The sequence below is a fragment of the Camelus bactrianus genome, chromosome 23 (assembly GCF_048773025.1).
Source record: "Camelus bactrianus isolate YW-2024 breed Bactrian camel chromosome 23, ASM4877302v1, whole genome shotgun sequence".
Taxonomy (NCBI): Eukaryota; Metazoa; Chordata; class Mammalia; order Artiodactyla; family Camelidae; genus Camelus; species Camelus bactrianus.
In genome coordinates, this window is record NC_133561.1 from 16352288 (window position 1) to 16370805 (window position 18518).

An 18518-nucleotide genomic window follows, 5' to 3' on the forward strand; every position below is an offset into this window, starting at 1 on the left:
GACAGGCAGAGTAGTTGACTGGTCTAAGAGTAAATAGCTGCTTTCAGCTCTACAAAACTGCTGGGGGGTGGGGGGGGGGTTGGCATGCAAATGGTGTTTGCTTGGTTTGGGTAAAATGGGAAGAACTTGCAGAAATTAATATCCCAGTAAAAATTTTCTCCTGTATAATAATTTCAGTAATCAATTTTTTTTAAGATAATGGGGAAATTCTTCTTTGGACTAGTTGAGTCAGGAGCTTGGTGTTGTTTCAATGAGTTCAATCGAATTGATGTGGAAGTTCTCTCAGTGATTGCCTCACAGATCCTAACGATTAAGGCTGCAAAAGACAGCTATTCTGTCAGGTATTTGTTGAATATGTTTGTACCTTTGGAATGGAAATTTGATCTACATTTACTGTTCAGTTAATTATTATTAAAATTTTTTCTACAGTAAGTGTTTAGGTTTGTTTCTTTTGTTGTTTTGTTCCTAAGCACAGACCAAAAGGGATGCACTTAACTTGAATGTTTTCTTTGCTTGGCAAATAATGTGAAAATATATATCATTAACTTTCATGCTAACTTGGAGGTACCCAGACTTGGCCCAAGCTTGGATCGATGGCCTCAGCTACCAGGACAATGATGAAAATAGGTTCTGGTTACTTTTCTTTTTGAATTTAAATTCTCTTAGTATCTTTTCATCTTAAGATATTTCACTTGAAAAAATCTACATATTAAAAAAAAAAGTTATAGTGACCACATTCTTGAGGCCCCTTCTTATCCTATTACTCTGAATTAATGTACTATTATTGAAAAATCCTGTAATAACAATATTTGTATGTTAAGATTACTAATGTTTCTTATACAAGCAAAAACAATTTTTTTTCTCTTCAGATAAATTCAGAAACTTACGTGATTTACTTTATGGGCATAATTGGATTTGTGGGTTTAAAATTTCAATTACAATCTAATATTTCTAACTCAAACTAATAGGCACTCCTGGCTTTGCTCTCAATATTATGAGGCCTTACAAGTCTGTGGATATAACTGGGGTCACAGTAACCCATACTACACCAATAACCACATCTCAGCTTCTGTAGAGTTTTCCTCAGTTATGTCCAGGGAGTCCTCAGGTTTTGTCCCAATTGTTCTTCTTTTCCTGTTTGACCATCTTCAGTGGTATCAGTTGTCCATGAAATCACTAGAAGATTTCTCTCCACCACTGGTGCCAACAGCATGACACTGTCCATGCCAAGGGTTCTATTTCACATTGTTTCCAAAATTATTTAATTTGGGGTTAGGGGTGGGCTGTGTTTCATGGTAAAGCAGGGGCTCTCTGCTGTGGCCATTCTGTGTTCCACTGTGTCATCCAGGCAGAGATCTCTCTTCAGGTTCTTTTCTCTTTGTAAATGAGTTCATTCAGATGTGTACCATCCTACCTCAAGCTTCACAAAGCTTTTCAGATGTCTTCAGGCGTGATCAGATAAATCTGAATCCCAGCAGGGCTCACAAATTTGACATAAAGGGCCTCTTCTTTCCCCTCTTACTATTGTTTTTTTTTCCAGCTCTGTTTGAATTTAATTGTAACACAGTTTTAGGAAAGTTCCCAATTTCCCTTGTAGTCTTAACATACTTAAGCTTAGAGAAAACTTTTTTTTTAATTGAAGTACAGTCAGTTCACAATGTTGTGTCAATTTCTGGTGTACAGCATATTTCATACATATACATACATATCTTTGTTTTCATATTCTTTTTCATTGTAGGTTACTACAAGATATTGAGTATAGTTCCCTGTGCTATACAGTATAAACTTGTTGTTTGTCCATTTCATATATAGTAGTTACTATCTGCAAATCTTGAACTTTCAATGAGAAAACAGTTTTCTTAATAATGAATACTGTAATGTCTTGTAGGTTTGTACTGGAAGGAAAAGAAATTCGTATCAATATGTCTTGTGCAGTATTTGTCACCATGAATCCTGGGTAAGTATCAATTAATCTGTGGTAGGAGTGGACACAGGTGAAAATCCTTTTCTTAAGTCTTATCCATAGGTGGAGTTGGCTGAGATTGCGTATCTATCATTCGCCCTCCACCACACCTCTGAACCCCTCTACTATCCACACCATTTATAAATAGCTACATGTACTTATCTATATGGGTGATATCACATTAAGCTTCTGATGAAGGGACATTTCCACTTCATGAATAGCCAGAGAGAAAGGAAGAGGTTAGTGGTTTGTCACAAAGAGGATATAGGCAGAAAATCTAGCGACAGTGACAGAAGAAATAACAATATGGTGGTTACAGAGAGTGGAGGCTGGGCAGACTCAATAAATATCTGTTGGTAAGATGCTGTGATTGTCGAGGGAATCAGAAGGAGCTTATGTGAGGTGGATTGTGGGAGGAAGCACAGGAAGAAAAGAACATAGACTAGGAAGCTCTGTGAGATGAAAAGTATAGTAGAAACCATCTTGTAAACTTGTTTTCAAATAAAGATCACATAGGCAATAGAATTACCATTTGAGGGAAAATTATGTGGTTCTCATTTGAAAACTGGAAAAATGGTGGGTTTTTTGTTTCTTTGTTTTTCTTATCCTCTTAAGGTACAAAGGTCGAGTAGAACTCCCGGATAACTTAAAATCTCTATTTCGCCCAGTGGCAATGTTGGCTCCCCATTATCAGATGATTGCTGAAGTAATGCTCTTTTCCGTTGGTTTCAAATCTGCAAAATCATTGTCTGGAAAGCTAGTTAGCATTTACGAATTAGCTAGCAAACAACTCTCAAAACAGGTAACAAACTGCTTTTCTCAAAATAAAGGTGATTATATGAAGCTTTAAATAAAACTTTTTAGATATTGGTCCAGGAATGACCTGGGGAAATAACGAAACTAAAATTCCTATCTGCATTTCAAGTCCCTGACCCAACCTGTATGTAAGGCAATATGTAAATCAGTCAAATTTCCAAGCCTTTCCTCTAAGATCTGATCTGGAGAGAGGAATAGAGTCTCTGGTATCTTAAATTATAAGCTATTTTCTCCATACAAGGAAGTTAACATCTAGAGCAGTGACTCCTACACTTTATTGTGCATCAGAATAATTTGGAGGACTTGTTAAAACACAAATTGCTGGACCTTACCACCAACTTTCTAATTGTCTGAGGTGGGGCTTGAGAATTTGCATTTCTAACAAGTTCTCAAGTGTTCCTGATGCTGCTGATCTGAGTACCCTACTTTGAAAATTACTGTTCTCGGATATGCCAGCTTAATGAGTATTTGTTTATAACCCAGAATGGTTTGGACAGCTAACCACATTATCTCCAAAGTGCTCCTCTTTACAATGTTACTTCAGTTCAGTTGAACATTTCAGGGAAAATTTAATTCAAATACTGACAGTTTTTAACTCCTTTAATAGTTGTTAACTTTTCTTTTAAGAAGGAGACTTTCAGAAGCACCAATTTGGGAGAGAAGTGACAGCATCAGAAGCAGAATTGAGGATTTCTTGACTGCTTCTCTTCATAGCATAAATGACTATATACTATACGTGATTTAACTACATACTATATGCATTTATTTGCAGATTGTTCCATTTTTCCTTCAGAAGCTTAATGACTCAAATATTTTATTTGATAGGATCATTATGAGTTTGGCCTGAGGTCTCTGAAGACAGTTTTAGTAATGGCCGGAAAGAAGAAACGGGACTTTAAATGGTCAGTTGAATTTTGAATTGAGTGTTAGGTCAAGGAGTTATACAATACTGGGAAAATATTTTGTGAAATTTTAAGTAATGATGACAAGATAAAATAGGAAGCTCCAAGAGTGTCATCGTAAAACGTGGTAGAGGTTATTAAAAGACGAAAGAAGAGGAAGAAAAAAGTGTACAAAATCCATGGGTACATTTCCCCAAAAGAGCATATTCTTTTAAAAAAAAAAAAAAGTGCCTTATTTTACATAATAAAAGATATACTGGAGTAAAAGACTCTAGCTAAAAGAGCAATACTTTAATGAGAACCATAAAACCTATATGAATATGACAAATGTGTAGAACCCATATGAAGAAAACATTAAAACATGGCTGAATGACACAACTGAAAGGGTGAGTAAGTGAAATAATGCACCACATATTTAATATCATAACATCTTAAAGGACTTAACATCATAAAGATTTAAATACTCTAATTTATGAATGGAAATACATCTCAGTGATGATACCAAAAGATATTGTTTGTTTGTCTTTAGGTACACTAATCCTAAAGTTTATATAGAAAAATAAAGAATTGAGACTAACTAGAAAAATAAAAGCAATGAAGGAGAAATAACTCCTTAAATATTAATACATGAATCTTTAATAATTAAAGCATTGTGATACTGGCTTATGAGTAGAAAGGCAAATGGTTGGGACAGAATAGAAAGTCCAGAAATAGGACTGTATGCTTTTGGCATTTCGTACATCATAAATCAGGAAGCAAGAATAGATTGTTAATGAATGTTGTTGAAAACTAAATAACCATCTTGGTAAAGATCAAGTTTGAACCGTGGTTGACATTATTTGCTAGGATAAACTCTAAAAGGGTCAAAAAGTATGAAAGATTTTAAATATAAAAACTTAAAACATAAATGTACTTGAAAAAAAAATGTCCTTTGTAACCTCAGACTACAGAAGACCTTTAAAACTAAGACTCAAAATCCAGAAGCTATAAAAGAAAAGATTTATAATGGTCAAAAGTAAAAAAACAAAAGGAAAACTAGGAAAAGAAAAAGATATTTGCAACTTCTGTTGCAGTTAAATAGCTCATCCTCATATTTCCAGAAAACTAGGGGGGAAATACAGAAAAATGAGCAAAGGACATCAGACAGTTCTCAGAAAAAAAAAAGCCCTTTAAATATATGAAAATACACTCAACCCCACGCATAGTGAGAGACATGCACATTAAAATTCACTTAATAATTATCACCATCGTGATGAAGAATTTCAGACATCAGTAGACAAGAGTATGGGAGGGATGCTTTTGCAGGGAAAACTTTTTTCCTTTCCATCTCTAAAATCATACCATATGTAGTTACTTTTTCCCCCTTTTGATTACATGTTTAATATATATAAATATGTACTGAAGTGTTTATTATATGAAATATTATTATGAGGAAATAAATATTATGTGGTAATTTATTGTATGAAATTTTTGTTACAATTAATACAAAATTTAAATTGGCTTAAACATTACAGGGAATTTACTGTTTCACCAATCAGAAAATCCAGAGGTGAGGCAAAGTGTGATTACTTTGATTTGAGTTTCAGTTTATTTCTTTGAGATATTGTAAGCATGATAGCCCTCCAGGTCTGGATTATCTTTAGTCTCGCTGCCTTTTTGGTGGCAAGATGGCTTCTAATAATAACTGCAGCTATCTACACCATTGAACTGAAGTCCCAAACCACTCTGAATAGACAGGTCATTTATCTACCCCTGAAACACTGTGTCCAAGTGACTGCCTTGCACTGATTGACTAGAGCTGAAGTTATATTCCCTTAATGAATTATTTGTTATGCCATATATCTGCTTTCTGAAACTCCTTTAGACATACAACCTTGGCAAATCAGAAACAGTTACCCTAGAATCTGAACCTGAAACTAGATCAAAAAGAAATAGGATAAACACAGAATCCACTCTGGCAAAGGTGACAGCAGTGGCAGCAGCTACAGCCAGTTACCAGAAATAGCAGGGGCAGTGAGCAGTTCTAGTTCCAGCGTTGGTGGTACTGGGGCAACAGGCGCGGCTCTCTGGCTTTATTGATGGTGGCAGCCACGTCTTCACAGGACTCACTATGTAGCATAATTTTGGCCATTATTCCCAGCGCGTAGCCTGCAAGCCTAGTTCTCTGGCCATCCTAGAGATTTTTAATAAATCAGTATTTATTTTACATTTGATATTAGCCTGAATTCATTTCTGTTATTTGCAACTAAAAAACCTTACTGATACAGTGCCCTTCGCTGAGCCAGTGACTGGGGAATGGCATTACTTTGAATGTTCTAAACCAGTCAGGGTCCATCCCTGGAGCTGGGGACCAGATTAACCTCACCGAAATCACATAGCTGTTTTGCAGTGAGGGAGAGGAAGAAGGGGTAATGGGATAGCCACCACTAAAAAAGAATATTAATGATCTTTAATGTCAACAAAGCAAACTTGCTAACTTGTTCTTTGTGTTTTTCTACTGTTCAAGTAACATCAGTGACATTTCTGAAACGGATGAAACACTGATTATTATTGAGGCTATGAGAGAAGGTAGTTTACCAAAATTTCTTCCTGAAGATGTCCCACTTTTTGAAAAGATTATAGAAGATATTTTTTATGGAGCGACAGTTTCAAAAGTAAATCAAATTGCGTTGGAGGTAATAAGACCTTTGAAAATCATCACAAATGATTAGATGTGAGATATCAATTAAGATAAGCAACTAGATATGGATTAAAATGTTACAGTGCTTCCTGAAATGCTCTATTCATGTTACAATTTGTGGGATAAAAATACCTGGAGATATATTTTCCCCTTGGGGGAAATAAAGAGCTTTCAGTGCATCATGGCCTAATGGAAAAAAGAACAAACTGTGTACCTTTAGACAAGGAAGACTATTACATATTTTGCTCCTCAATTTTCTCATCTTTCCAGTGGGAATGATAATGTCTGCTCTTCCTACCTTAAAGGGTTGCTTAGAGAGTCAAATTATATCAGAATTATGAATAAAGACTTTACTATGTAAATACTTTGTGACCATTAAAATAACATAATTGTAGAGCCCTTTTTATTTTCTCCTATGTGTACAACCTTACAGTCATTGCCTTAGTCTAGGTAGGATCTCAATGTCTCTTGTTACTATTATATAGCTTCCTACTGCTCCCTGCATTCCAGTAGGCTTCCTGATGGCCAACAGAGTTGCTTTCCTGAAGCACGTGTTTGATCACATCAGCAAAGCCACTGTTGGATCAATGTTACGTATAGTTTAAGACCCAAATTAATTATCTTGGTATATAATGCCTTTCACACTGGCCAGACTAGGTTATCTTTCTAATACTAAGCATTAAAGTCAAGAAACTAGAAAATACTTGAGAAGGTCACTGTCACTTTGATGTTTGTTTCTTCGTAGTATATCTGTTCTTTCTTTCCAGAAGCTTTTAAAATTTTCATTTTGTCTTTGGTATTCTTAATTTCACTATAAATTCGCTAATTACGAATTTTGGTACTCTATTAGCCCTTTTAATGGGTATCTTTTATTTTTAGTTCTCTAAATTGACAGGACTTAATACTGTGAGATCCTGTGTTCCACGTGATTAAATGAATTGGGTTTTCCAGAGCAACAATTTGCAGGTTCAAACTCTAAACTAAATAAGCTTAGCTATTTTCATAGCACTTACATTTATTTTAGATTTTATAGATTTTTTGTTTCCTTATTTTGATGAAAATGCAATATGATTTTTCTCCTTTTTGCTATATGGTTTCCAGGAGAAGTAAAGAGAATATTTGCATCTAAGTTATTGCCTACATTTTGTAGGTTTTATTTACATTTTGAGGATTTTTATTTTGCTAGGAAAAAAAAGGAGGAAAATGTCATTTGACAATTTTTTTCTTTCTGTGTCTTATGTAAGCATCCTTCTGTCCCTCCCAGGAAGAGTCCACAAATTCCCCACTCTCTTTTCTCCAGTTATAAGTGCCTCTCGTGTTACCTTTAACATTTTTCAAGTCTCAGCTAAAACAAATAGCGTTGCCATTCTAATAGCATTTCCACATGCACATTAGTGGTTTTACCTTTGAACCTCATTATTCACCTTTTTATCAGTTTTACAAGTCAGTTTATAGCTTACAGAAAAGTTTTATGTACAAGCATATCAATTTATTCAGCTACTTCCCCCTTTATGTAAGTTTTACTTTGATAAATATGTAAGCTCTCAACTGTTTAGTAAAATGTTAAGAGAGATTTTGTAGGCTTACATACTGAGTTTAATTTGCAATGCAATTTAAATTAATGTATTTGTTTTCTTTAAGAAAGTAATATCTATTGCAACACAACAGTTGGGCTTACAACAGTGGCCAGCTCAGAAAGAGAGAATCATACAGTTTTATAATCAACTTCAGGTAAGTGTAGAATGGCATGTTAGCAATTTTCTGTTCCTGGGTTTTAATAGGTATGATCAAGGAGGAAAGCATAATTATAATAAAATGATCTACTGTAATGTTCTTCAAAGTAAAATGGTTTATCAGTTAACTATTTACCTAGACTTTGTTATTTGATTCCTCACTTAAACCCTCAACAAATTAATATTTTCACCTTCATCCCCTTAATAAATAATTGTAAAAATTTCTACAAATGTGTAAAGTGTTCTGCATTCCATTGCTATAACTTCTTTGAATTTCCTATTCTCCATGAATGATCCATTTGGAAAAACATCAGACTATGTATTTCCATGATTCCTAGCAAAATTGTACATTCTTTTATATGTTTATTAGCCATTTGAATTTTCTGTGAATTGCCAGATTATATAATATACTCATTTTTCAATTAGATTGTTTTTTCCTTTGTAAATATGTAGACTTTTATTATGTGTTTTTATGTCGTATTTCCTTATTGCTTGTATGCATTGCAAATAAATTCTGTAAGTCTTGGTTTTTTAGAAATATTCATGGTGTTCAGTACAGGAGGCATTGCTAATGCAGTAAAATCTATTGATTTTTTTTTTATGGTTTGTGTTTTGTGACCTAGTTTTAGAAATCTTTTCAGTCCTATCTCATAAATATATTATCAGTAATTTTTTTCTAAAACCTTAGATATTTAAATTTCCTACTTTTATTTGTCTGGGGTTTATTTTTCTTGAAGATGTCAAGTAGGGATTTATTTTTCCCTATACAGATAACCAGTTTTCGCAAGACCTCACTGATTTGTGATTTCTATCATACACTAAAGTTTTCATAAATAATAGAGTAGATTCTTCTATACTTTTTGATCACTATCTCTGTCTTTATGACAATACCACACAGTCTTAATTACCATAGGTTTATAATAGGTCTTTATATCTGGAGGCACCAGTTGTAAGGGAGGAAAAGTTATCCTTGACTCAGGGTCCCTAGCTGGGTCTGAAAATTAAACTGACAAAGATAGATTAACAAGAGAAAAACATACAAATTTTATTGAATTGTTATATGTACATGGGAGCCTTCACAAGAGACTGGAGACCCAAAGAAATGTCCAGAATAGGAAGCTTTTATATCTTTTAGGCAAAGAAACAATAAATTTATGAAGAATTGACATGACAAAGGTGTTCGGGGTAGGGGTAGTAAATGAAGAAAGAAAATGAGGGTTAGTTTAACAAGGTTTGTTTATGCAGCTTTCTTAGCCCCAAATTCCCTGTCTGTCTCTGATGATAAGAATGTCTTCTTTATCTTGGTACAGGGAGAGTAGTACCCTTCCCATGGGAATTTTATGACCTTTTAAGAATGATGAGGTAGGAGAGGTCACAGTTATCTTTCTGCTTCTGCCATTTAAAATTTTTCCTTCAGTTTAATATATTTAATATGCCAAGGTGCCGTATTTTGAGGTTGTGCCTCCTAAGCCCCATCATAATGTCTCGTCTTTGTTATTTTCAAAATTCTTAGATAATCAGCTCACTGACCCCCACTAAAAAAAGTCCTGTTTGGATTTTGATTGGGATAGAATTGAATTAATAATTATGGTGAGAATTTTTTAAATGATACTGCATTTTTTCCTCCATGCATATATTTGTCAAGATTTTACCCTACTTGTAAGGTAACAAGTTAGCCTGCTACAGTTTCATAGTTTCATTCACAGGCAGAAAACACTAGACTCCCAAGTCAGAAAGGACAGATTATTACTCACCTCAGTAGCAGTAGCTATTTCTCCAAGACTTAATTCCTATAGGGCAACAGAGGTTCAGGTGACACTTGCATACATAGTAAGTTGTTGTACAGAAGAAGAGCCCCAAGCTTAGGAACCCTCCAGTCTTATAAAGGGATCACAACCAAACGTTCCTAGCCTTTGCTCATGAAAGAGACATTAACTTTTTTATTCTGGACAGCAAATAAATCTGTTTTCCATCTTCCAAAATGATTTGCTATACAAACATCCTTGGAAAGACAGTCCGTTAAATAGAGCTTTCAATGCCTCTGTTCAGAGTCAATGTAGAAATGTCAGAGACCTATAAAGAATTGTCTCCCAACAATATCTGCCTGTCTTTTATACTCCATCTTGGCTTCTGGTGAATTTTCCCATAAGTGTGCCACTCTGTTGACCACTTTGATTAATCTGATAGGAGTTGGGACCAAATCCACTCAGTTTACTTCACACAGCATTTTAATTATGGCTTCTATTATTAGAACGATAAGCAGTAGGATAAGGCCACCTTAAAGTATTAATCCCAACAGTGCCCATCCAAGGTTCTGAGCCCAAAAGTTGAACAAATGCCATAGGCCATCAGAATCTACCTTAGAAAACCAGGTGGATTTCTTTTTCAGTTCCTGTATGACTGTTCCTGTTGGTCTGAAGCATTAATCCAAGTCCAGCAAGATTAATTATCAATTGTATAGACTTTGGCTCACAAGGAGAAAGTGTTTAGTGCAGTTCTATTATCCATAACAACCCTGGTCAGTGAGTTATGACTGATCTGAATACTGTCCAGGGACAAGGTGATTGTTCGTTAAACACTGGATTTTTAATGTTCTTTGGTTATAACCATCTCTGAAGTACAAACTGCATTGGTTTGGGGAGGGAGGCAAGTTAATGCTTGGCTTCTACATAAAAAGTACAGTTCTAAAGGTGTGCCCTTAGATCTGACGGTACAAGATAACCTCAGGAAGAAGGTGTTTTTTGTAATTGTTGGGTTCCCTAAATGGGACCTGCATCATCTCAAAGGGTAGAGAGGGTATAAGTTGACAATGCCTCCAAAAACGCCTTCTCATACTTAAGTCTAGTTCTCTTTTGGGAGTGACCACTTAAGGACAGTCATTCCAGTCTGACTTGTTTGCCATACCATCAGCTAGATGGCATTTGTCTTCCCCATTCCATGAGTATGGAGATGAGGTGGGGAAGACACCCAAGACATCTTGAGGTGTTGACAGGTGTTTAGCCTAGGAGATGTAGGAGCTGAGGCCACCTGCTGCTGTTCTTTCTGATAGACTTCTCAGTAAGGTTAAGGGAAATAACAATTAAATCATGGTCAGTTCTGGCTGGTAGGGGATGGTAGTCTCACAAGTCAGTTAAATTAAAGTCTCCTGCACCTTTGTCAACTTTTGGCAGGAGTCAGAAGTTTGAAATGCAGTAGTAGCTTCTGCATCAGAAAAAAACATAATCCTTTACTTTGTGTGGTCTGTGATCGTGAACATGTTGCCACATCCAATGTGACATTGTATCCAGAAAGTAATCATGGTAATCTGGGAAGGGAAGTCTTGATCAGCAGCTTAATTCTGGGTAATCTCATAAAAGACTGGGTCATCACCATAGGTCTATGCATCACTTAGATGGTTTGATCAGCATCCACCATTTGTTTCCACAGTTCACAGCCCCAAATAGGGTTATCTTTCATCTTCTATTCTGTAGTTTTCCAAGTGTCACAACAAATAGCTAGGCCATTAGTAAAGCCTAAGAGTCGGAGTTCTTCTCAGTGAGCAGAATGAAAAAGTTGGTTGTTCATAGATAACTCTGAGGCTGAACATCAGGAGCTTCAGATTTCAGCTTAGTTGAACTGTCAGTAAACCAGGCCAAGGTTTTTGTGGGAATCTTTGTGAATCAAGGGCTCCACTGAGCCATCAGTTTTGCTTTAGGAGATTAAATGGGGGATAAAATTGATCCCACAGGGATAGCTGCCATTCTTTCATGTAAAGCCACGATGTGTCTGGGGCAAGGCTTACATGAAAGAATGATAGCTGCATTCCTGAATATACAATTTCCATTTGACAAGCAAGGCTTTTGGGACCCTTCTCATCTTGCCAGTTATAGAATAGGACTGTCAGACCAGAGACTCACAAAGCCTCCATGAAGGTATAGAGCTTGGAAAAGTAGTGAAAAGATACTTTAACTTTATCTGTATTTGAATTTAATGTATTTGTGTGATACATTATTAAAAATAATCATTTTTTCAGTGTTCTTAAATAGTCCAGAAGAGATGGTGAGAAGCCCACTCTGATGCTTTTTAAAGACCTTTAGCATCTGACCCATTCTTAGTCCGTTTGGGCTTCTCTAACAAAATACAGTAGACAGGGTGGTTTTAACAACAGACATATATCTCTCATAGTTCTGGAGGCTGGCAGATTTTGTTCCTGATGAGAATCCTCTACCTGTGGCTTACAGATGGTCCGCTTCTCACTGTATCCTCACATAGTAGAGAGAGAGAATGCTCTTGTCTCTCTTCCTCTTCTTATAAGGATACTAATCCAACATGGGGCTCTACCCTCATAACCTCATCTAAGCCTACTTACCTACCAAAGAGCCCACCTCCAGTACCATCACATTGGGTGTTAGGGCTTCAATATTTGAATGTTAGGAGGACATGAAAATTCAGTCCATAACACCAAAGTAAGGCATTTGTGGTTGGGATAAAGAGAAGATGAAATCAAGCAAAAATTTGCTGAGAGATGAGGAGATGAAAACAGGCCAGTATTTTACTTTAGACAATTAGATTAGGGAAGTAAGAGAGGAAACGTGGGGGGAAAATATGGATTAGTTTATGTTAACTTTAAAAATCATGTGAGAGGTCCCGATGGAAATGTTTTGTAGGTCATTGAAATTTCACTCTGGCACTAAGAACCAAAGACTAGGGGAAAATGTATACCTTAAGGAGTTGTTAGAATTCAGATCATAGTTAAAGATACTCAAACTGATGAAACTGGGACAGTGTAGGAGAGAGAGAGAGACGAGGATGAATTAGGGAAGACCCAACATGGAAAGGACAATCAGAACTCAAAAGAGGGAAAATAGGAAAAAGGAAGCTCAGATAAATCTTATCACAGAAGCCAGTCATAGAGAAAGGTACCAGGAGTGAAGGAGAATTGAAAAGTGAGATAAACTGTTAAATAACAAGAATTGAAAATTATTATTTGAATTTTAAAATTAGAGGAGTTTTCTGGTGATTTTAACATTGGCCTAGTTAATAAAAACAGAACCCAGATTATAACGGATTGAATAATTTCAAGGAAATGTCCATGGATGTAGTTAAAGATGTATTTGTAAATTAGAACCTTAAGGTTTCAGTTTAGCTAAGCAATCAGTAAACCAGAATTAAACCATAAATCTGCAATGTTGTTTTAGGCTTGTGTTGGAGTGATGTTAGTAGGTCCGACAGGTGGAGGAAAAACAACAGTCAGAAGAATTTTAGAAAGAGCATTAATATTGTTACCAGCAGAAGATTTCTTAACAACTGAAGAAAGAGGCAGTATTTCACAGGTAAATGTTCTATAAATAAAATGTTTATTTGTTCAGATCTTATTTTATACTTCAGTAACATTTTTTGTTCTCTACAGAAGTATGTTTTTTACTTGTTAAATGTATTGCTAGGCATTTTGTAGTTGGGAATCATTGTAGTGAATAGGATTTTTTTTTCACTTGAACCTCAAATTGGTAAATGCTAATATAAACTAATACTATTGAGTTGTTTAATTTGTATTTAGTCACTTCCCTAATGGACTGGTAGTTCTGTTTTGTTTTTTTTTTTTTTTTAGATAGTCAACTGAATTCTCTTTAAATGAGTATAATTTTTTCTTTTTCCTAATGTTTATATGACGTATTTTATCTTATTGCATTGATTACCCCTCCAGGACAATGTTGCTATAATATCTTGTTCCTTTATCTGGAATCCAGTTTTTACTTCTGTATTTAATATAATTTTTCCCTAAGTTTATGATAAGTCTGATTCTTTATCACACTTTGGAAATTTTCTTCTAGTCTCATTATATTTTAGTTTTTGACTACTAGAGTTTATGAAATGATTTCTCAGCATCTATTTTCTATACTTTAATTGGTTAATTTAATAAGCTATGTTGATAGGTTTACTAATGTTAAATTGTTTTTAGATGCCTAGAATAATGCCTACTTTTTATGACATTTTTATTCAATATAAAGTTAGGATCCAATAGTGAATACTTCAGTTACCTTATTTAAATATTCATTTTTGGTAATATATTCCAAAATTCTTAGAAACTCAATTTCTCAGTTATGCGAATTGTTTTTAGTATACAATATACTGCTTCAAAATCATTCATGTGGTAGTTCATAATTCTTTATCCTTCCCTCTGTCTAAACTTCCATTATCAACAGCTCTTAATTAGTTCTGAAGCAGTTGAAATTAATAATAGGTGAATTATCATAGCAATATTAATATTTATGGAGTACTAGATATGAGCCAGATACTAGCTAAAATACTTTTACTTGAATTATTTCATTCAGTCTTTACAACTCTGTGGACAGAATTTGTTTTATTAAAAACATTTTTTAATTGCAAAAGAAGTAAGTACAATTATGAGAAATTTGGAAAATACAAAAATATAAAGAAACAATAATCACCTAGAAGAGAACAACTGCAAACACTTTGCTATATTTCTTTTGATTATTTTCCTACACTAAATATATTTTAAAATAATTGAGATAATACTGTGTATAAACGATCTCAAATTTTCTCATATTGACATTGTAACCTAATGTTATATGCTAAGAATTAACCCCATGTCACTAAAAACTTCTCATAATAGCATTCCAATGAGTGTATTCTGTATATATGACTGTACTATCATTTATTTACTGTTTCTCTCATGTTTAATATTTTTAAATTTGAGAGTTTTAAAATGTAGTTATAATAAAAATATTTAGACTGATGACAAGACCTTAGATAATGGAATTGTTTTGATCTTTGTCCTCAGTTCATGAATTTTTCTTTAATTGGCCTATTCAAGATCTTCTCTTTATTTTAGTTTAGTTCAGTTTAGTTTAACTTTATTTTCTAATCTTCACTTCTTCCTCATCATCAGAGGAACCCTCTGTAATGGTTTTACTATATGCCCTGATGTATATATGTATCCTTTAAAAATGTGTACACCTCAGGAATGGGATTGCTTTGTGATAGGGTATAATTTGGTCATGTACTGCAAAGTAAAACAAGGTGGAGTTCACATATCATATAACCATGTTAAGATGTACAATTTCAGTGTTGTTTAGTGCATTCATAACATTGTGCAATCACCACCTCTCTCTAGTTTCAAAACTTTTTTCATCACCCCAGAAAAACACCCTCCTACCCATTAAGAAGTCACTCCCCACCACCTCTTCTCTCCATTCTCTGGAAACCACTGATTGGCTTTCTCTACACATGGATTTGCCTACTCAGAATATTTTATATAAAAGGAATCATGTGATAGATGACCCCTTGTGTCAGCTGCTTTCTCTTAGCATACATTTTTGAGGTTCATCCAGGTTGTAGCATGTGTCAGTACTTTATTCAATTATATGACTGATTAATATTCCATTGTATAAAATATTTGTTTATCCAGTCATCACAATTTATCTCTTCATCTCTTGATGGATGCTTGGGTTGCTTCCACCTTTTAGCTATTATGAATACCACTGCTATCAACATTTATATACAGGGTTTTATGTGGGCATATGTTTTCATTTCTCCTGGATATTTACCTAGGAGTGGAATTGCTGGGTTATATGGTAATTCTTTTTAACTTTTTGAAGAAGCACCAAACTGTACTCCACAGCAGCCACATCATTTTAAATCACTACCAGCCATGTATTAGGCTTCCTATTTCTCCACATTTTCCTCAATACATTTTCCCCCCATTCTAGTGGATGTGAAATGTTATCTCACAGTTTTTATTTGTATTTCCTTAATGACTAATAGGTGTTGAATACTTTTCATCTTCTTAGTGGTCATTTGTATATCTTCTTTGGAGAAAGTCTTTTCATATCTTTTGTCCATTTTTAAATTGGATTGTCTTTTTGTTGTTGAGTGGAAGTGTTCTTTATGTATTCTGGATATGAAACCCTTATCATATATGATTTGCAAATATTTTCTCCTGTTCTGTAAGTTGTCTTTTCACTTTCTTGATAATGTCCTTTGATGCACCAAGGTTGTTAATTTTTATGAAATCTAATTTATTCTTTTGTTGCTTATGCTTTTGGTGTCAAATCAAAGAATCCATTAACAAATTCAAGGGCATGAAGACTTAGCCCTATGTTTTCTTCTGCTAGTTGTATAATTTTAGTCTTGTACTTAAGTTATTTATCCACTTTGAGTTTATATTTGTAAATTGAGTGAGGTAGAAATCCAACTTCATTCTTTTGCATGTGGATATGTAGTTGTCCTGGCACTATTTGTTAAAGAGACCATTATTCTTTTCCCACTGAATTATTTTGGCATTGTTTTTGAAAATCAGTTGGCTACAGATATTTACATTTATTTCTGGACTCTCAGTTCTATTCCATTGTTGTATATGGGTAACCCTGTGCCAGGATATATGTAATTTGGTTTTATAGTAAGTTTTGAAATTGGCAAGTGTAAGTCCTCCAACTTTGTTTTCCTTTTTGGGTATTATTTGGCTATTTTAGGCCCCTTGCATTCCATATGAATTTGAGGATTGGCTTTTCCACTCCTGGAAAAAGGGCCATTGGAATATTGATAGGGATTACATTGAATCCACAGATCACTTTAGACAATATTGCTATCTTAAAATACTAAGTTTTCTAATCCATGAACATGGGTTATCTTTCCATTTTTAGATCTTTAATTTCTTTCAGCAAGCAAGAAGTTTTTTCTTTTTTGTAGTTTTCAACATACAAGTATTTCTCTTGCTTGATTTACTTTATTCCTAAGTATTTTATTCTTTGGATGATATTATAACTGGAATTGCATTCTTAATTTTTTTGGATTGTTTATTACTGCTATATAGAAACACAACTGAGTTTTGTGTGATGATTGTGTATTCTGCAAATGGGCTGATTCATTTGTTAGCTCTAACAGTTAGTTGTTCATTGAGATTTTCTATATATAGAATCATATCATATTTAAATAGAGATGGTTTTCCTTCTTTTCCAATTTAGATGCATTTATGTCTTTTCTTACCTAATTTCCAGGCTAAGATTTTCAGTACAATGTTTATTAGCAGTGGTGAAAATGAGAATCCTTGCCTTGTTCCTGATTTTAGGGGAAAAGATTTTAGTCTTTCACCTTTGCATATGATGTTAACTGAGTTTTTCATAAATACCCCCTTATCATGTTAAAAAATATTCGCTCCTATTCCTAGTTTACCAAGTGTTTTTATCAAAAAGGGTGTGAAATTTTATCAAATGCTTTTTCTACCTCTCTTGAGATGATCATGCAGTTTATTTCCTTTGTTCTATTAATGTGGTATACTACATTGATTTTCTTACATTGAACCATCCTTGCATCCCAGGGATAAATCTCACTTGGTTATGGTGCATAATCCTTTAAATGTGCTATAGGATTCACTTTGCTAGCACTTTTTTTGAGGATTTCTGTATCTATATTTATCGCAGATATTGGTCTGTAGTTTTCTTTTCTTGTAGTACCTTTGTCTGGGTTTAGTATCTGGGTACTGCTGGCCTCAAAGAATGTGTTAGAAAGTGTTCCATCTTTTTACATTTTTTATAGCATTGGGGTTAATTCTTCTTTAAATATTTGGTAGAATTCATCTACCATCTGGGTTTGAACTTTTCTTTGTTGGAGATTTTTGATTACTGATTCAGTCTCTTTACTCTTTATAGATCTGTTAAGTTTTTCTATTTTTTCTTCAGTCAGGTTTTGGTAATTATTGGTGTTTCTGGGAATTTGCCTGTTTCATCTATTATAACTTGTTGACCTGCAATTATTCATAATGTTGTCTTATAATCATTTAATTTGTAAGACAATAGTAAATCCATACTTTATTTCTGTTACATCTTTTCTATTTCAGTCTGGTTAAAAGTTGGCTGATTTTGTTGATCTTTTCAAGCAACCAACTTTTGGTCTTACTGGTTCTCTCCATTGTTTTTCTATTCTCTATCTTGTTTATCTCTACTCTAATCATTATTTCCTTCTTTTTGCTGGCTTCAGATTCAGTTTGCTCTTCTTTTCCTAGTTCCTTACAGTATAAAATTAGATTGTTGATTTGAGATCTTTTAATGTGGGTGTTTATAACTGTAATGTTTCCTCTTTGCATGACTTTCACTGATTCCATAAATGTTGATATGATATATTTTCATTTTCATTCAACTCAATTCTCTGTTTCTTCTTTGACCTGTTGGTTGTTTAAGAGTATATTTAAACAATTTTATATATTTGCAAATTTTCAAACTTCTCTTTCGTTATTGATTTCTAGTTTCATTCCATTTGGTTGGAAATGGTACTTTAGATGATTTCAGTATTTTAAAGTGTATTGAGAGTTATTTTATGGCTGCTCCTAAGACTAAGTAATTTCAATAGCCCTATCTTCAAATTTGCTGATTCTTTTTCCTTTCTGTTCATATTAGCTGTTGATTGCCTCTGCTGAATTTTTTACTTCA

At 34.2% G+C, this 18518-nt stretch overlaps 1 protein-coding gene across 1 annotated transcript in view; it reads left to right on the forward strand.

Moving 5' to 3' along the window:
* Positions 1 to 18518, forward strand: part of DNAH14 (dynein axonemal heavy chain 14) — a 259076-nt gene that overhangs the window by 101458 nt on the left and 139100 nt on the right. The window contains exons 31-37 of the mRNA XM_074351453.1: positions 196 to 341; positions 1889 to 1957; positions 2579 to 2765; positions 3605 to 3681; positions 6188 to 6356; positions 8003 to 8092; positions 13272 to 13406. Of these exons, the coding sequence (XP_074207554.1) occupies positions 196 to 341; positions 1889 to 1957; positions 2579 to 2765; positions 3605 to 3681; positions 6188 to 6356; positions 8003 to 8092; positions 13272 to 13406 (873 nt within the window). The remainder of the gene's footprint in view (positions 1 to 195; positions 342 to 1888; positions 1958 to 2578; positions 2766 to 3604; positions 3682 to 6187; positions 6357 to 8002; positions 8093 to 13271; positions 13407 to 18518) is intronic.